This window comes from Notechis scutatus, chromosome 4 (genome assembly GCF_049901735.1).
Source record: "Notechis scutatus isolate UNSWTSFEM ecotype Mainland chromosome 4, rNotScu1.2, whole genome shotgun sequence".
In the NCBI taxonomy this organism is placed as follows: domain Eukaryota; kingdom Metazoa; phylum Chordata; class Lepidosauria; order Squamata; family Elapidae; genus Notechis; species Notechis scutatus.
The window spans coordinates 144,233,918-144,253,694 of record NC_142012.1 but is presented as its reverse complement, the minus strand read 5'-3'; the positions used below and the strand labels follow the sequence as shown (position 1 = coordinate 144,253,694).

The window sequence follows — 19,777 nt, the reverse complement described above, 5'->3', positions numbered from 1 at the left end:
TAATTAATTCACATTCTAGAAAGCATAATACACTGAATCTTAAACTAACCAACATGACAGGTTCGTACTCTGTCTCACAATCCCACCCCCAATTAACAGCAACAAAGTTTCAAACATTGTCATATAGATAACTAAGTCTTTAATTGTTCTGGTTCAATGCAGCACATGAACTCAGTCATTATGATAAAAAGACCACTAGTCTTGTAATTTTTCATCTTGTTAATTTCTGTCCTTATACCAAGAATTCTGACAATATATTTTTAAATATTTCAAAAGTTAATGTGCTGTGTCCTGGTGACTTCCCATCTCCACTCCCATGCCATGCCTGTCAGGGCAGAAAAGGTAACACAGAAAAGAAACCAGTTTACTGTCTGTTCACACAGCTAAAGTTATTAATGCAAAATTTAAAACTGCTCGTTACGTTGGACAGGTGAGATGACAAAAAAAACTTCATTTGGGTCAGCTATAATAACGGAATTTTTTGACCTTTGTGCTAATCTACTTTTTTCCACTGGTGATTGTAGCCTTTATCATCTGGTTATGATTTGCCTTTATTTTCTTCCTCCTTCGGAACTTATCCCTGATAATAATATGCCATGTGACATCTTGGCACGATGTAATTGATTAGACCAGAGGCAATTGAAGTCCTGTCCCTTTTTTATACACGATAATTTGTAGCTGCCAACTTACCTTTTTCATTCCCCCTCCCCCCCCATGGATGCTCCTGAATCAGCTTTGCATACACCACTGAGAATGCACAAAACTAAATGAATTGCTTTCAGTTTAAATGGATGGTGGGAAGAAAAGATCTCGGTTGTCAATACACCTAAAAACATGTTTCTTAGCTTGTCATACCACACTGCAGTAGGATTGTCAACTGTTTTTGTTCATCCTTTTGCAGCACAGCAAGAAAGTGAGCACCAGCCTAATTAATTTGGCACTGGGAATGTGTTTCCATTAGGCCTGTATAAGGATAAATATGTCCCTTTTTTAGGACCTCTGACAAACTGTTGAAAACATAGATATTGTTCTGGGCCTTTCAAAGCTTTAATGAACGCTGCCCGCTTTCAATTCAACCACCTTACCTATTTGGTTCCAACATTCTTTGCATGACTATATGTGACTAGGATTATCACAATGATCAGCATAGTTACTGTGCCTTAAGAGGTATTTTAATGAGCTAATCATATAAACAGAGCAAAATTACAAGCCTTCTCCCCCTTCCCTGTGAAATGATCTGTTGTCAATTCAAGGAAACAAAAGGAAAACCTTGACATCTGGAGATTCACAGATTGATTCTATATATTAGAACCAGGTTAAGTCTATGCCTACACCAGAGCTGTCAAACTCCCAGCCCACGGGCCGGATGCGTCACACGCAGGTCACGTCCACGCACGGTTTAGCAAAGGAGAAAAAAGTCCTGATACATCACGTGATGCTGCCATGACGCTGTAAGTTTGACACCCCTGGCCTATGCCATTAAGTCAGCATACCATCTTATATATTCTCATTAACAAACAAAACACCACATTTTGAATCACTAGATCCACTTCCCTTAATCTTAGGCATTTTATAGAGATATTTCATGGGATGACCAAGACTGTTTGAGGGAAATCTATTAATCACTCATCACAAGGCTCTGTATTTGCAGAGATCTGTTAATTTTAGGAGTGCTCTAATACAAAGCCTGATGTTGTACAGCTGCAAGTGATTCCATTATTTTGTTTGCTTTTAATCAAAGAACTTCACAATTCCTTGATTAAAAGAATAAATATATCTTTCTTGAGTTGGGTTACCTGCAGTTACTTTCTACAGTTTCCACTGTGATATTGTATTGTTATATCTCTGACTTTCAAAAACAGATTGTCATACAGAGTGGAAGAATAAAACAGATGTTCAATTCAAGAGACACGACACAAAAAACTGGCTTGTGCTCATGTCTCTGGGGATACATTATTTTTAGAAACTCCTTATTAATATAGTAAAAGAAATGGAGACATTCTATCTATCTTACCTGATTTTATACAGTCCGAAGTTTTACAAATGCCATCTGGAATAAAAAATGGATGGATTAGGATGTTGTTGTTTTTTCATAGCACGTTAAAGTTGTTAGGTATAACATTGATACCAAATATGGTTTGGGTGAATAAATATATAAAACTTAGATATCATGGTTTAAGTGCTTATCACTTTAAGCACAATGCAGCAGGCAATTAGCCGATTAAGGGTGCGGTTAGAAGTTACAATATAAGGAAGCATTAGAAGCTGGAAAGCTTGCTGTCTGTAACTGTTACTGTAGCTGGCTGTAACTGTGTGCTGCTGTGACTAACTGTGATTACTGACTGTGAGTGCCTGTGACTGAACTGTTATTGTTTGCTACTGTTTGCTGATTATTGTGTAATTCTACTGAATATCCAGCGTTTGTTTCTCTGGAGAGTGAAACCGGAGGAGGAGAAGATATCTTTATCGGCTGATAAAGATATTGCAAGGACTCTTAACTTGGACTATACTAGTGAGTCTTACTGGATGGAAATACTGTGAATGACTTAATGGACTGAATGACAATGCTTAAACTCTAACTGGATTAAAAACTATTTAAACTACAAACAGTGTTTGTGTTCAGTGTGTGTATACTCTGGGGCCCTTCCGCTCTCCTTTGGTTGCCTGGCTTGACTACTGCTGCAATACTCTTCTAGGGGTTAATCCCCAAAACCTAACATTGGTTATGGGCCCAGAAGCATAGTCTAACTAACCAGGATATAGCAGAGAGAGTTGGTGTGAGTTGCACATTACTGTAAAAACAAACTGTTTTAATTAGTTTAAAATAGTCAAAATATCTGAAGAGCAATGGCACAAGTAAATTTGTCACAACTGTCCATGATATCCAGGCTGGATGGAACAAACTATGTTTCATGGTCAATGAAATGTAGTTTACTTCTACGCAGAGAAGGTTTGTGGGACATTATAGCAAACCCACCAGATGTGAGTAGCTGGGATCCTGCTAATGATGATGATAATGAAAAGTTACAAGACTTTAAACTGAAAAATGAGCAGGCTTTATGCATCATAGGACTGACTCTCTGTGATCAGCAGCTTGTCCATATTCGTGGAGAAGAAAATGCTGCAAACTGCTGGGAGAACCTCAGGAAGATTTATGTTCGGGACAGTGTAGGAGCACATATAAATCTTACACGGAAGCTTTTTCAACGCATCTTCAGAGGAATGGAGATATGTTAGTTCATTTAAACTGTATGAAGAGCATTTTTCAAGAATTGCAAGAAAAAGAGCTTATATTTAATGAACTGCAACAAGTCTACATAATATTATCTTCATTAGATCAAAGCTATGATGACTATGTGACTTCGTTAGAGATATTGCCAAAAGAAAGCCTCTCATTAACCGAGATTACAGGCAGGCTACTAGAAGAAGCCAGAAGAAGGCGTGAGCGTGACGAGCTGAGAGAAGATAAGAAAGAAGAGAAATTATCTTCAAAGCTTGAAAGAAACCAGCAAAGCAAAGTAAAGCACCTGGAAGAAGAGAATTTATCTTCAACGGCATACACAATTAAAAAGTGTTTTAATTGTGGAGGCAGAGGACATTGGCAAGATTCTGCAAAAAGAGAAAAAGCCAGAATGTAAAAAAGCCAAAGAAAGCATTTGAACTAGCCACGTTTAGCAACTCTGATGTGAAGAATAATCTATGGGTGGTTGACAGTGGCGCATCCCACTGCATCACAAGAGATAAGACAAAATTTATAAAAATGTCTACAAGTTCTCAACATATATCTCTTGCTAACGGCTGGAACCTGAAAGCGAAAGGTCAAGGTTTTGCACGTTGTCAGTACATAAACCAGGATATAAAAATGTTGTATGTACCGCAACTAAAGTTTAATTTGCTTTCAGTAAGGGTATTAGATAAATTAGGTTATGTAATTATTTTTAAGGATAATAATTGCATAATTGAAAAAGATAACAAAAGGGTAACTGCAGCTTTAAATGGAACATTATATGTATTAGATAATAGTAAGAAAGGGGAGGCTCAAACTGTATTTAATAATATAAAGCCTCATGATGAATGTATCCATTTATTGCATAGGCGTTTGGGGCATGTAAATTTTAAAATGCTAAAACGTACAGTTGAGTTATCTGAAGGAATAAGGTTAAAACCTTGTGATAAATATTTACGTTGTAATGTTTGCTGTGAAGATAAGAGCAAGGTATTGCCTGCAAATAGGCTAAATGGTTTCAAAACAAAAGAACCTTTAGAAGTAGTATTTGCAGACATAATAGGTCCAAAGAAACCCAGTATGGGGGTGCTAGATATATACTGAGCATTATGGATCATTATTCTAGATATGGGTTTTGCTATTTAATGAAAAGCAAAACTGAAACATATCAACATTTTTTCAATTGGCTTAGGTTTGCTGAAAGAAAGTCTAAACGACAACTGATAACCCTGGTGACAGATAATGGTACGGAATTTATTAATAACAAATTCCAGAACAGACTTAAAGTAGCTGGAATAGAGCATAAGAAGTCTGCTCCATACAGGCCAGAACATAATGCTTTTATTGAAAGAAGAGGCCAAACACTACAGGCAATGGTTAGAACAATGTTAAATGATTCTGGGTTACCTGATTCTTTGTGGGGAGGCTACAATGTGTGCTAATAACATATTGAACAACGTTGTTAATACAACGACAGGTGAAATACCATTCACCAGATGGCATGGCAGGAAACCTGATCTAAGTTACCTGCACACATTTGGTGCACCAGCATGGGTGCATATTCCTGCACAACTCAGAAAAAAGGGGCAACATAGAGCTAAAAGATTTTTCTTCGTTGGTTATCAGGCAAACCATAGGGCATATAGATTTTGGGAGAAAGGCACATCTAAAGTGTTATGTAGTGCTAGTGCCCAATTTCTAGAACATGAAGGATGGGAGAAATTAGAACAGGATGCCAATAAAGATGTAATTATTGAATCCTATAGAAATCCCATTAGTTATCCCTGTAACTTTAAAAATAAAGTAAAGAGACAAATACAGGATGAAATAGTGCCCATAAAGGAAGAAACAGATTCAATAGCTGAACAGGATGAGGAAGATGAACAGGTAGTAGTTCAACAAAGTCCTCCTGTAAGCCCTGTAATTCCCAGAAGAACTACACGTATATCTAGACCGCCTGATAGGTACCAGGCTAACACAGTGTGCCAGATTAATCAAGTTCCTAATTCTGTTGAAGAAATTAAAAAGTATCCTACTAAGGAAAAAGAAAGATGGTATGCAGCAATGAATAAGGAACTGAATTCATTAAGTGATATGAAGGTGTATGAAAATGCCAAATTACCTGCAGGAAAGAAATCCATTGGCTGCAAATGGATATTTAAGGTAAAAATAGATAAAGATGGTAATTTAATCCATAAGGCAAGGTTAGTAGCCCAAGGTTTTAGGCAGAATGCTAATGACTACGATGAGGTGTTTGCACCTAGTCTTAAGGCAGCAACCTTGAGAGCAGCTTTAGTGTGGGCAGCTAGTAAAAACTATATAGTTAACCATTTAGATGTGGAAACTGCTTACTTGCACGCCCCATTAAAACATATTATTTATATGAAAAAACCTGTTGGTATTAAAAGTGAAAATAAGGATAATAATGATTGTTGGTTGTTAAAGAAAAGTCTCTATGGTCTTAAAACAATCAGGCTATGAATGGAACCAGTATATTGTAAAGGAACTAGACAATATAGGATTTAAAGCTGGTTTAGCCGATCCATGTCTGTTTAAGAGGGAGACAAATGGGAAGTATCATTATTATTACTATTCACAGATGACATTGCATTGATAACTGAAACTAATGATGAAGCAAATAAAATAATAGCATCATTAGGAAAGAGAATAAAGATCAAGCAATTAGGGGAGATAAAGAAGTATCTCGGTTTGAATATAAAGAAAACACGGAAAGGTTTTAAGATATCTCAGGAAGATAAGATAAGCAAATTGCTAAAAGATTACAAGATGGAGCTTTGTAAGCCGGCTAAGACTCCAATGAGTCAGGAGTTTAGCAACACTGATGTACAAAGCCCTGAGTTTGATAAGGTGATTTATCAATCTTTAATTGGTAGTTTGAGTTATATTAGTAATTGGTCTAGACCAGATATATCGTACTGTGTGAATCAGTTGGCTAGATTCAATTCTGCACCATGTGAAAGACACTGGATTGCAGCTAAGAGGATATTAAGATATCTTAAAAAGACAATGAATTATTCATTGTATTTAGAACCAAAGGGTGATTTAATTCTGTGTGCTTATGCAGATGCTAGCTTTGCATCAGAAAGAGACACTAGAAAGTCGACTTCAGGAACAGCCATAATGCTGGGTAATACATTAATAGGCTGGAAGTCAATAAGACAACAGCATATAAGTTTGTCTACTATGGAGGCAGAATTCTCCTGTTTATCATTGTTATGTACAGAATTAATAATGTATAAACAAATGTTAATTGATATAGGTATAACTGTAGATTATCCTATAATTATACATGAAGATAATCAGGCAGCAATTCAAATGGCCACAAATATTGGAGTAAAAACAAGGAGCAAGCATACAGATCTAAGATATCTAAACGTGAGACAATCTGTAAGAAGTAAGATGATTCAGCTAGAGTACTGTATGTCGGAGGACAATTTAGCTGATAATTTTACTAAAGCCCAAGGTGCCAGTAAGCACCAGGAGAGTTGTGAAAAATATGGGATAAGATTGTAAAGGTATTATATATTTATTTCACCCAAAAGGGGAGTATGTTAGGTATAACATTGATACCAAATATGGTTTGGGTGAATAAATATATAAAACTTAGATATCATGGTTTAAGTGCTTATCACTTTAAGCACAATGCAGCAGGCAATTAGCCGATTAAGGGTGCGGTTAGAAGTTACAATATAAGGAAGCATTAGAAGCTGGAAAGCTTGCTGTCTGTAACTGTTACTGTAGCTGGCTGTAACTGTGTGCTGCTGTGACTAACTGTGATTACTGACTGTGAGTGCCTGTGACTGAACTGTTATTGTTTGCTACTGTTTGCTGATTATTGTGTAATTCTACTGAATATCCAGCGTTTGTTTCTCTGGAGAGTGAAACCGGAGGAGGAGAAGATATCTTTATCGGCTGATAAAGATATTGCAAGGACTCTTAACTTGGACTATACTAGTGAGTCTTACTGGATGGAAATACTGTGAATGACTTAATGGACTGAATGACAATGCTTAAACTCTAACTGGATTAAAAACTATTTAAACTACAAACAGTGTTTGTGTTCAGTGTGTGTATACTCTGGGGCCCTTCCGCTCTCCTTTGGTTGCCTGGCTTGACTACTGCTGCAATACTCTTCTAGGGGTTAATCCCCAAAACCCTAACAAAAGTCATTGTACTTAAAATGTTGAGACTCATCCCTAATAGATATAAACTAAATGTGTCTATTTATATAATGCAGACATCTGCTTCTTCAAGACATTTGGGTTTGTCTTAGTACTAGGTCACTATTCTGACAGCAAAGAATTAAAATAGAAGCTTCATCAATATAAAATAAGTATACTGAAATTAGGACAGGAGAAGGTGAAGTTCTCAGTATGCATGAATGCAAAGGGAAAGACGAAGTATTGTTTGAGAGAGAAAAGACTTATTTTTTTATCATCTCTGTGCCTCACTTGAGGAAGGAAACATGCTAGATGAAAAACTAAAAATGTGTATGGAATAAAGGTTGAGATTGGTTTGAGTACAAAACAATTATTGAAAATTGAAAACAAGCCCTTGTTTGATTGTCTATCAGATTTTAGATCAGAAAATAAGATATAAAAATTTTCCAATACAAGACTTTTAATGAAAAGTGCTATGCACAAAAGTTTTAAATCAATGACATTTCTCCTGAGGAAGCAATACTTTCCCAATGATTTCAGGGCTCTTTTTTAAATTAATGATGATAGCACTGTTTTTGGGAAAGCCAAGTGAGACAATTTCTTTCTTTCATGGTTTTCTCTTCTTACTACTTCCCACTGAGAGTCATTGTGGTTGGAAATTTTAACATTTTGGATTGAGGTCCCTCATGCAGCAAGACAGATTATTTCAAATATAGATTACTATATCTCTCTGAGACAAAAATACACCCAGAATAGGTTTGTTTGGAGTGTGGGTAGAAGTGTGTGGCTAACCATATATTTACTGACGTTTTTAGGTCTGTTTAGGGATCTAAAATTCCACCTACCTATCTACAGAAAGAGCTTTTGGATACTTAGGATGCAGCTGCCAAATCTGGGATGAAAACAATCCAGTTGGTAGATGATACTGATGTCTTTCTGATCTCTAATGGTCATCTGGATTTTTTCCAGCCCACATAGTTAGGCTTCATTTAAGGACAAGTAAGTGATAATATCCAACAAGAAATTGGAACTGCTGATATTTGTTTCCATATATGTGTTTTCAGATGACAAGGAAGAAATATTTGATCTCTGAGTTACAGTAGCACAAGCAGTTTATATGAAAAAGGAACTGAAAATTTCTTAGGTGAACATCCTTTTCATAATGTAACTATTATAAAAAAGTAAGACTCAATCTCTTTTCTGCCACCCACCCACATTATAATGAAATGCATATTCTTAAACTTCACCAAATTATGAAAAACACTACATTATTTGGAACTAAGGATAATCTAATTCTTGCCAGAGGATAGAAGAAAGAAAGAATTAAGATGCTAAAATAGATATTATATATGTCTCCTAAACAGATTTTGAAGCTGCAGAAAAGGAAATATTTTCCCCACAGTGAAAAGGAAATGACTAACAGAATTTGAATTAAGTGTGTTAAGCATGTATGTGTTAATTTTTTTAATGGCTGGAGGATTTTTTTCTGAAGAAATAATCTCAGTTTTAATTTGAATATAAAATAATTGCAGCAAGTACTCCTTACTAGCCAGTGATAAAATTACCTATCACATCTTCTATTACAAAAATTACAGGAAATTGACCAAAAGACTAGGAAGTAGCCCCAGAAATATAGATAATTCAGGTTTATTCTCTTCACCTCCCAGAGGGAAGGGACTAAGCCAATGTAAAACAATAGGCATTTCTTGAGAGATAAATGTTAGGTAAGAAATGGATAAGGAGACAAAGAAAGAGAATAAGTTCTGAAAGACATCTGCCTTTCTCTAGGTATCACATACAGAGATACATTCAGAGAAGTATCAGATTCAGATACAGAGTTCTGAAATGCATATTTAACATTCATGTTGCTATTCTATTCAACTAATCTGTTAGTAAATAAAAGTCAAATATTAAAAAAATGCCAATTCACTTCTAATTAACATTTTCCACTGGCAAGTGATATATATATAAGAGGAGGACTCCTCTACATTTTTAACATTCAGAAAAGGCACGGGAGGAGAATATTAATGTAATGTTGACAAATATTCTTTAAAATATAATTACAGTATAATTACATTTATTACTCGTCCATTCTTTTTTTCTGCAGAGTTCATAGCTCTGCAGGGGTGGGGGGAAGGGTTTCCATTTTATTGCCACAACATCAATCTTGTGCCTTTGGTTTGATACAGAATGACTAGATCAAATATGGGAATTTGAGTGTGACATATTCACTATATAACTATATTCACTATGTTACATTGACTGTCTAGTTGATAATGGAATCCTACTTAGTTGTCTTTGAGAAGCCTGATTCAAATAAAGATCTATCAATCAGTAAATTTTATTATTAAAAATGACAGTATAGATTGTAAGATATAAATAAATAAAGGAGAGATTCATCTCCTGTTTTCCCCCAACAATTCAAACATATCTACAGATGATTTATTTTCATGTATTCATACAACAGCAACCTTTTGATGTAGGTTGGGCTAAGAAAGAATTATTATTCCAAAGTTAGTAAGTTTCTATACCTACTGTTGGAGTTGATGTTGAATGTTCTTGGTTCTAGTCCTACTCTTTAGCCATTAAATCATACTACATGATAACAGAATATGGACTATTTTCTTGTTTAGTAGCTAAAATTTCAACAGTTCTAGAGCTCAATCATTCTCATCAAATTGCTCTGCCTAGGGTACTGTAATCAAATCTGTTTCTTTCCCCCCTTATAATATAATGTTTTCAATTTTTGTTACTGACATTTTAAGTTTAGGGAGGGGCTTCTACTTACCATCATAAGTTGCATACAGAATAATCATGGTGATGGCCACTATAGCAAGAAGCAGCACTACAGCAGCAAGTCCAATTTCCAGTGGACTCCAGCGCAGTTTTCTCTTTGGTTTTGGGGAGTTCATTTCAGTTATATCCATCTGACTTTCTGACTTAGCCATAACATAGAGTCTGGCAAGAAAAAGAAGACAAAGCCCAGTGACTGAAATGGTAAAAGAATGGAAATCTTTAGTTCCTCTTAGTCACTTTTTTTTTGAAAGGAGGAAGAGAAAATATTGTGTGTGTGGTTATGTTTTTTGAAAAAAAGAACCAGTCAACATAGTAAGTTGAGGTATTTTTTGCTACTTACAACCCACAGAATAATGGTGCTCTTACACAAATAGAGAGTAAGGCTAAAAAGGGACTAAAAACAAATGTCAGCTTACTTTTATTGCCCACATATCTGTTTTATTGTAGTCTGGTGGTACAAGAGTTCACAAGTAAGTGAAATGCAGCTCTGTTTGAATAAAAATTAACTTAACCTTTCAATCTTTGATCCTTTGCCAATGAACAAGTGTTTCATTTTGCCTCTCAGCAATTTTCAAATCCTTTTAGCAATTAATACAGCAGTTTTTAATTGAATTTTTATATGTAACCTTTATTAAAGATTTTTTAAAAAGTAAATAAAAGTAATACAAACTAATGTAAAGTAATAGAAAAGAAATAAAAAGAAAACTAAAAGTGCAAGAAAGAAAGAAAAGTAAAATAGAAAAGAAAGAACAAAGATACAGAAAAGTACATATTGATCTGCTTTACAGCAGTTATAAGTACAATTATACAATTATAAATTTGCCTTTTACTCTATGGTTACTACATAATTTAATAATCAAAACCATCAATCATGAATTCATTTTTTTTCTGTTTCATCTGAAAAATCTATAATAGATTTTCAGTCAGCAATATAGATACTGTTTTTTCTCTGATCAAATACATTTTAGCCATCATCTTCACCAACTTTTCCTAGTCCTGAACCTTTATATATACAATGACCTTTCTGAACTTTTCATGTATTAAAAAAAAATTCCATGACTTTTTTCCAGCTGTTTCTCTAATCATTCCCCCCAAAAGCTCTTATTTCAATTATGTATTAATTTTTAAGTATCTGTGAATTAGTATATGTATTTAGATCCAGAATCTTCTAGCTTTTTTACACATCTACCAAACTTGATAAAATTCCCCTTCTGATTTACATTTCCAACATAAACTTATACAGTCCCTTTATACATTCTAGTTTGGGGAGTGCTCTGGGGCTCACATTTCTCTGCGGACCACTAAAATTTTCTCGCGGACCACCAGTGGGCTGCAGCCCACCGGTTGGCGACCGCTGTTCTAGACAATTTCTCTATAACATGTGCTATAATATATAACTACTCTGGTACAGTACTTAATAATAATAAGTCTTTATTGATTAGCCCTTGGGCCATATCAAAATGCAAAATTCCAGCAACAATTTGTTACTAAAATTTAATAAAAACAATTCAAAATGAAATTTGATAAAATACTATTTAAAATGGAACTTGATAAAATACAATTTAAAATGGAATCTAGACAAAATATGATTTAAGATGAAATAGTAATAAAATATAATCCAAAATAAAATTGTAATACTGTACAATAATTTAAGATATGGATAAAATATAATAACATTATATTTCAGAGTTGCCCTTGCAATCTACCCTAATTAATCCCACATGTGCAGATCTCAACCGAATCATTTTGTTTAAATACTGTGCTACTTTAAATGTTATTTTCAAGTTCTAGCCAGACATAAGCTAAGTTATTTTGATATGGGTATCCCAATGGGTCATTCGTCTGATATATAGACCAAGATACCTGTCTCTCATCCTCTTATACAGGCAACAGTCAAATAGGGTGTGAGCCAGTTCCTTTACCTCTGCCGCTCCGCAAATGCAGAGATGCTCATTGTACGGTATTGCATGAAATCTCCCGAATCTAACCATTGTGTCAAGCTGTTCAAATCTCACTCTCATGAATATCTCCCTAAGATGTTTTGGGAATTGTGACTTCAAGTAGCTATCTTCTTGGAAAGTATATTTGTATTTACTCAACCATTTCAAGTTACCTACCTTACTAAGGATAGCTATATCAGCTTGTGCATCTATATCCTTAATTCTTTGGGCAACTCTTTTTTTAGATTGTTCTCCTGTTACACAACAGATAGGAAGACCACAGCTTCTTACAAAATTTGTTAGTTTAATGATCCAGGAGGTTTGTGATTGAGGTACAGTACTTTATAAAAGTACTCTTTAAGATTACAACATAGTGTATATTTTAGCTCTTTCAGCAACATTTTTCTCATTATTCCACCTTTATATTATATTTAAAATGGGATAAAATTTAGCCCAAATTTCAAAAAGTTTAGATATACAGACATACAGATAATCAGAGTTGGAAGGGACCTTGTAGGTCATCTAGTCCAACCCGCCACCCAAGCGGGAAACCCTACACCATTTCTGACAAATGGCAGTCCAATCTCTTCTTGAAAGTCTCAAGTGATGGCACTCCCACAACTTCCGAGGGCAAGCTGTTCTATTGGTTGATTGTTCTCACTGTCAGAAAGTTTCTCCTTATTTCCAGGTTAAATCTCTCCTTGTTCAGTTTCCATCAATGATTCCTTGTCTGGCCTACAGGCGCTTTAGAAAATAGCTTGATTCCTTCCTCCCTGTGGCAGCCCCTCAAATATTGGAAGACCGCTATCATGTCTCCCCTGGTCCTTCTCTTTACTAGACTAGCCAAGCCCAGTTCCTGCAATCATTTGTTGTTTGTTTTAGCCTCCAGTCCCCTAATCATCCTGGTTGCTCTTCTCTGTACTTTTTCTAGAGTCTCAACATCTTTTTTATAATGTGGTGAACAAAACTGAATGCAGTACTCTAGGTGTGGTCTTTCTAAGGCTTTATAGAGCGGTATTAGTATTTCCCTTGATTTTGATTGTATCCCTCTTATAATACAACTTAGGATTGCATTAGCTTTTTTGGCTGCTGCTGCACACTGCTGGCTCATATTTAGCTGGTTGTCCACTAAGACTCCAAGATCCCTCTCACAGTTACTGCTATTGAGCCTGGTTTCACCCAGTCTATATGTGTACTTTTGGTTTTTCTTGCCTAAGTGTAGGACTTTACTTTTCTCTACATTGAATTTCATTTTGTTAGATATAGCCCAGTGTTCTAGTCTGTCAAGATCCATCTGGATCTTGAACCTATCTTCTTGGGCGTTAGCTATTCCTGCCAGCTTAGTATCATCTGCAAATTTGGTAAGTTCCCTTTCTATTCTCTCATCTAAGTCATTAATGAAGATATTGAAGAATACTGGGCCTAAGAAGGAACCTTGTGGCACCCCACTGCTTACTTCCCTCCATGTAGACTTAGACCCATTAAGGACTACTTGTTGAGTACGGTTTGCCAGCCAGTTGCGAATCCATCTAATGGTGGTACTATCTATTCCACTTTTTTCTAGCTTACTAAGAAGTAGGTTGTGGTCTACTTTGTCGAATACCTTGCTGAAATCTAAATATATTATGTCCACAGTATTTTGCTGGTCTACTAATTTAGTCACTGTGTTGAAGAATGAAATAAGATTGGTTTGGCATGATCTGTTCTGAACAAACCCGTGCTGACTGCTAGGTATTACTTTACTTGTTTCTAGATGTTGGTAGATTTGTTTTTTTATTATCTTTTCCAGTATCTTCCCAGGTATTGACGTTAGGCTGATTGGTCTAATTGGTCTAAGTTTAGACACTTTGGCAATTACATATTTATCACTTGTACACAATTCTGTTTCAAACTCAGCCTTACAAAGTTCAATGCTATGAATTATTTTGTTTCATTCATTCATTCATTTATTTATTACATTTATAGGCTGCCCATCTTACATCAAGTTAACTCTGGGCAGCTTTAAATCTTGAATCTTCTAATTGTAAACATGAGAACCATTGACAACTATATCTCTGTGCCACTGGTTCTTCTCTTCATTTTATATTTCCTTTGACAATAATATTTCAAAAGTTTTTAATTTAATTTATTACTCTACTACCAGTAGTATACAACCATCTCAGTAGCTTAGGGTTAGGGTTAAGGCAAATGGGAAGCCTGCTCTGGACTTGAGAGTTAACTAGGAAGAGGTTTAGTTAACATTCGGATGGAAGACCTCAGAGGAATATCGGAGCTGTAGGTTAAATTGGAAGTAAAACAAATGTAAAAAAAATCCTGAAAGAATGCAGTGGTATCCTATTTCCATGTTGCTGCCAAAAAAATATCATAGAGACATTCCTGAACTTGCTAGGAGTTGAGCTCTATTTGAAGGAGACTTTATTTTAATATTCGAAAAAAGAAAAAGGGAAAAAAGGGAACACCCTTGGGTATAAGATATAGAGTTGAACAGTGGTGGGATTCAATTTTTTTTTACTACTGGTTCTGTAGGTGTGGCTTGGTGGGCATGGCAGGGGAAGGATACTGTAAAATCTCCAGTCAGAGGTGGTATTTGCCGGTCCTTCGAACTACTCAAAATTTCCGCTTCCGGTTCTCCAGAACTTGTCAGAACCTGCTAAATACCACCTCTGGATTTGAAGCTGTACAGCACAGTGAAGATGTTGATTTCATTTGTGGCAGCTGAGAGAACAAGAAGAATCCATGTTAAGAAACGGGATGAAAAATTTGACCACCAACCTTGTAATGGCTTGATATCAATCTATGCCATAGCCCTACGTGAAATTCTGATTATTTTTCTGGATAGCCTATTTGGAAGAGAGAAAAAAGATATAACATTGCTGGACAAAGCACAGAAGAGTGCAAGCAAAATTATTGAGGCCCCAAGCATCCTTGCAAGTAAAAGCTAGCATTTTTGAAACTCTTTGAAACAAAACTGATGGGATGGGGCAAGAAATTTTATCAAAGTGTATAGAACCACATATGACATTATCAAAGTGTATAGAACTACCTATATATGGCAGAGAAAATAATAGGGAAAAGTTTTCCTCTGAATCAGAATATTAGGGGTAAGAGTCAAGGACAGTTTTTTCCCAAATGCCATCACTCTGCTAAACAACTATTTCCCACAACACTGTCAACTTATTTACTATATTACTATTATTCCTAGATTATAATAACACTTCCTAGTACCTATCTCTTCCCACTTATGACTATAACCATGTTGCTTGTATCTTTACAATGTATATTGTTTTATTTTTTTCCTCGTATGATTTGATTGCTTATTAGTAACCTATGACTATCACTAAGTGTTGTATCTTATGATTCTTGATGAATGTATTTTTTTTCCTTTATGTTCACTGAGAGCATATGCACCAAAGACAAATTCCTTGTGTGTCCAATCACTCTTGGCCAATAAAGAATTCTGTTCTGTTCTATTCTATTCTATTCTATTCTATTCTATTCTATTCTATTCTATTCTATTCTATTCTATATTCTAATGAAACTCACTAGAAGAAAATTTGGAACAGAGAACAGAAAGCATTTTTTTTAAATAAAGTACAGAATTAACCCATCAAATTTATTGGCAGGTGACATGGTGGTGACCATCAACTTGGATGGCATTAAAAGAGGATTGGATAAATTCATAAAGGACAATTCTGCCCAAGGCTATTTTGAAGAATTAAAGTTTTCTCCAGGTTGGAAAAACAGCCTTCCAAATATCATTTGCAGGGTTATATAGCTGTAGGAAAGGGGTATTTCTCCACTTTCTCCTTGCAAGTTATCCAGAAGCATTTGAATGCGCACTCTGAACTAATATGAGTCTTGGTGTTATCCATCAGTTTTTCTGACACTCCCCAGACTTAGTCAAAAGTAAATCAAGACCTGTGTTGAAAATGGCTAAGGGATGATAGTTTTAGGATAGTGATGGCAAAACTATGACATGTTTCTCAAAAGTGACACATCATGATAATTTGGGTGACACGCCCGGATTTACCAACAGCCAACAACACCTATTCTCAAAACCATATCCCATTCTCCTGCAATGTTGAAGATTTTGAGATTTTAACCTTAGACAGTCTAAGGTTAAAGTTTTTGGGGTTTGGGGAAGAAACCACAGAGTCAGGTAGAGTATTCCAGACATTGACCACTCTGTTGCTGAAGTCGTATTTCCTGCAATCAAGTTTGGTGCAATTAACCTTGAGTTTGTATCTATTGTTTGCTCTTGCGTTGCTATGGTTGAAGCTGAAGTATTCATTGATTGCAATGTATGATTTTATAGACTATACTTAGATCGGACCAAAGGTGGCGTAGTTGTGGGTTTTCTAGGTCTAGAATTTCTGAATGGGCTCTCCTCAGATGGGCCTGTGGAACCTCCAAAATTCATGCAAGATTGCGGCATGCTTTTGCATGATTTTTAGAAGTTGCAGAAGCCTCTGAAAAGCATTACCTCCAAAGCTGCTTGAAGAATGAAAGCCTCGTGCAACTTGGAGCAACCTCAGGTAGGCTGCAGGAATCTGTCAACAGGAAGAGGCCCTGAAGATAAGCAGTTTGTGGCAGATCCTGGGGAGCGCTGGGCTATGTGAGCAGCCACAATGATCTCCAAGGTTTGTGCACCTCGGGGAACAGTGCAAGATGTCCTTTTTGATTGGAAGCAGTGGCACTAGGACTTAAGACAAGGCCTGGGCCTCTACTTCAGGCCCAGCCTTGGCCCTGCTGCCAAGTGCTGCTGGGTTAGAGTGGTTGACAAGGGGGTGTGGGGAGAGATAGGCAATTATTTCTCCTTTGTTTGAGGGGAAGGAACATACCAGCAGAATGAAATTAGGCATTTTTTCACATTTAGACACGCTGAGCCCAAAAGGTTTGCCATCACTGATCTAGATGATCTGTTCTATGACTCAGAATAAGACTGTTGGTATGTTGTCAGTTTTTTCCACCTTATGGCTCCTTAAATTTTATATTATTCCCTTCCCATAATGTTTTCTTGAAATTTGGAATAAAACTAATCAAGATAGCATAAAACTATCAGAGATGGGTGGCATAGCAGTTGAAGTTTCAGACTGCAACCTTGATTTTGGACTATACTGGGAGACTATGGGATTTATCTATCCCACTATCAAAACTTCTTAGGATTCTTGTTATTTTACCAGCCCTTGTATGGTAGATACAAATTGGGCACTGGTCTCCCAAGCAAGGACTAAAAGTAATGGTGAACATTATAGACAAACAGATTTCAGTTACTGATTGTGGAAAATTGATAGTAATCTTCAAGAAATTTCTGATTCCAATATTTCCTAATTGCCCATCTCTTGTTAAGTATTTGAACTGCCTCTGACAAGCCTGGAAAGAAATCATGAGTCCATTAAGACCATAGATCTTTGCAAGCAGATCTCCAAATGCAAAAATGTGCAATCTATATATGGATTTATAGTTCATGCTATTATGCTTTGAGCTTTATTTGCATACTACCAAATGCAAAAAATAGTCAGCGAACTGTTTTTTCATTGCTGTTATGCTCTAACAAACTGTACTTATTAGATGAACCCACTGCAACTGAATCTTTACAGAGCTGAATTCTGTGGTTGCTCATGCAGACCAAACACAAATTCTTAAATGCTTATAAGAATCATTTCTTCTATGCAATAAAAATAACTGTAATCTGTAAACTAGAATACTATAATCATGTTGGCTATTTTTCTGTCAGATTCACAATCAGTAGAATATTCCATCCTATATATACCTATGTGTGATCAAAGCATGACAAATGAGAGAATGGAAGATGATTTCATATGGGGAAAATGTCCCAAACTCAACATTCCGACACTCACATTTCAAATATTGTACAGTTTGAACTTTTTTGACACACCTAGAATGTTTTGAAAGGAGTAAATTATACACTTCCCCCCTCATTTTGTGTGTGTGTGTATATATATATATACTACATATATATATATATATATATATATATATATATATATATATATATATATGTATATGTATATGTATATGTATATGTATATGTATATGTATATGTATATGTATATGTATATGTATATGTATATGTATATGTATATGTATATTATATGTATATGTATATATATATGTATATGTAGGTCCTTTCGTGTAAGATTAAGAGTATTTTGGTGATGTTTCGTCGAGGTCCCACTCGCCATCCTTAGGCTGGTGCTTTCAGCTTCGTGCCGGTGCAAGCACCAGCCTGAGGATGGCAAGTGGGACCTCGCCGAAACGTTGCCAAGATACTCTTAATCTTACATGGGAAAAGATCTAAACACACCTAGACCTACATACCTGTACCCGTAAAAATCTACGAAAACAAATATATGTATACGTATATATATATATATATGTTTTCTTAAGTTTTTGCGGGTACTTACATGTATGGCATTCAGCTTTGTTCGGGTATTTTCCCACGTCATTGTAGTGGTGCTTTTAAAGTTGTAGCAATGTTTCGGCAGAATCTCATCTGCCATCATCAGGCTTATTTACCGTCCATTTACCGTCCATTTATAGCCATCCATTTACCTGGAGCCAAGCTGCACTAAAGGCCTCCAATAAAGGGACACAATGTTGCCAGCCAATCAAGATACAAAAAGAGCCACAAAACAGACAAAAGATATTAGAAACACCAATCAAGCAGAACACAGCAAACTCCAAGACCAATAAACACAGACCAAGACTCCCAACCAATCAGGATGAAGAAAAAACCATTCTGGCACAGAATCTCATCTGCCATCAGGCTTCTGTATAGGTGAGATTCTGCCGAAACGTTGCTACAACTTTAAAAGCACAACTTCAATGACGTGGGAAAATACCCGAACAAAGTTGAATGCCATATATATGTATGTATGTATGTATGTATGTATGTATGTATATATATATATATATATATATATATATATATGTGTGTGTGTGTGTGTGTGTGTGTGTGTGTGTGTGTGTGTGTGTGTATATGTATATATATATATATATATATATATATGTATGTATGTATGTATGTATGTATATGTATATGTATATGTATATGTATATGTATATGTATATGTATATATATGTATGGTATTCAGCTTTGTTTGGGTATTTTCCCACGTCATTATAGTTGTGCTTTTAAAGTTGTAGCAACGTTTCGGCAGAATCTCATCTGCCATCATAAGGCTTCTGTATTGTGTTCATCTGTGAGTCAGACTTTTACAGTTGTTTTACAGTCTGACTATATATATATATATATATGAAAATGAGTCTGTAATTCAGTTTGAGCTCAGCTCAGCGGGGATGTGAAATGGTTAGCTTGACTTTTTTTAGTTTGCAATCTTATTTATTATTTTGTTATGCCAATTGAGTTTGGGTAGTGTCAAATTGTGCTTTTTTCAGTTCTAAGGGGCTTAAGATGCAGCTTACAAATACTTTAAATAAATGTAAATCTAAATATTGGGAATAATTGAAAATAAAATACCAGTGTCATAATGTAATCGCATCTGGAATATTTTTAGAAATGTAAGTTATCATACCTTAAAACAATATTATACAGCTGAAACTGGTTCAGAGATTACTTTGCAAAATTATAGAGAGATTGAAGCAAACCC

The 19,777-nt window shown here is 35.6% G+C and overlaps 1 protein-coding gene across 7 annotated transcripts in view; it reads right to left on the bottom strand.

Annotated features, from left to right (window-relative positions):
- The window catches only part of MME (membrane metalloendopeptidase), a 115,143-nt gene that overhangs the window by 48,373 nt on the left and 46,993 nt on the right, over positions 1-19,777 (bottom strand). For 5 of the 7 annotated variants that reach the window (XM_026665365.2, XM_087965210.1, XM_087965211.1 and 2 more), the window contains 2 exons: positions 10,196-10,365; positions 2,015-2,050 (listed from right to left, as the gene is read on the bottom strand). In XM_026665365.2, coding sequence (XP_026521150.1) covers positions 2,015-2,050; positions 10,196-10,365 — 206 coding nt within the window. Of the gene's footprint in view, positions 1-2,014; positions 2,051-10,195; positions 10,366-10,543; positions 10,644-14,915; positions 14,984-19,777 lie in introns of those variants that run through there. The other 2 variants (XM_087965212.1, XM_087965213.1) reach the window with 2 other exon arrangements.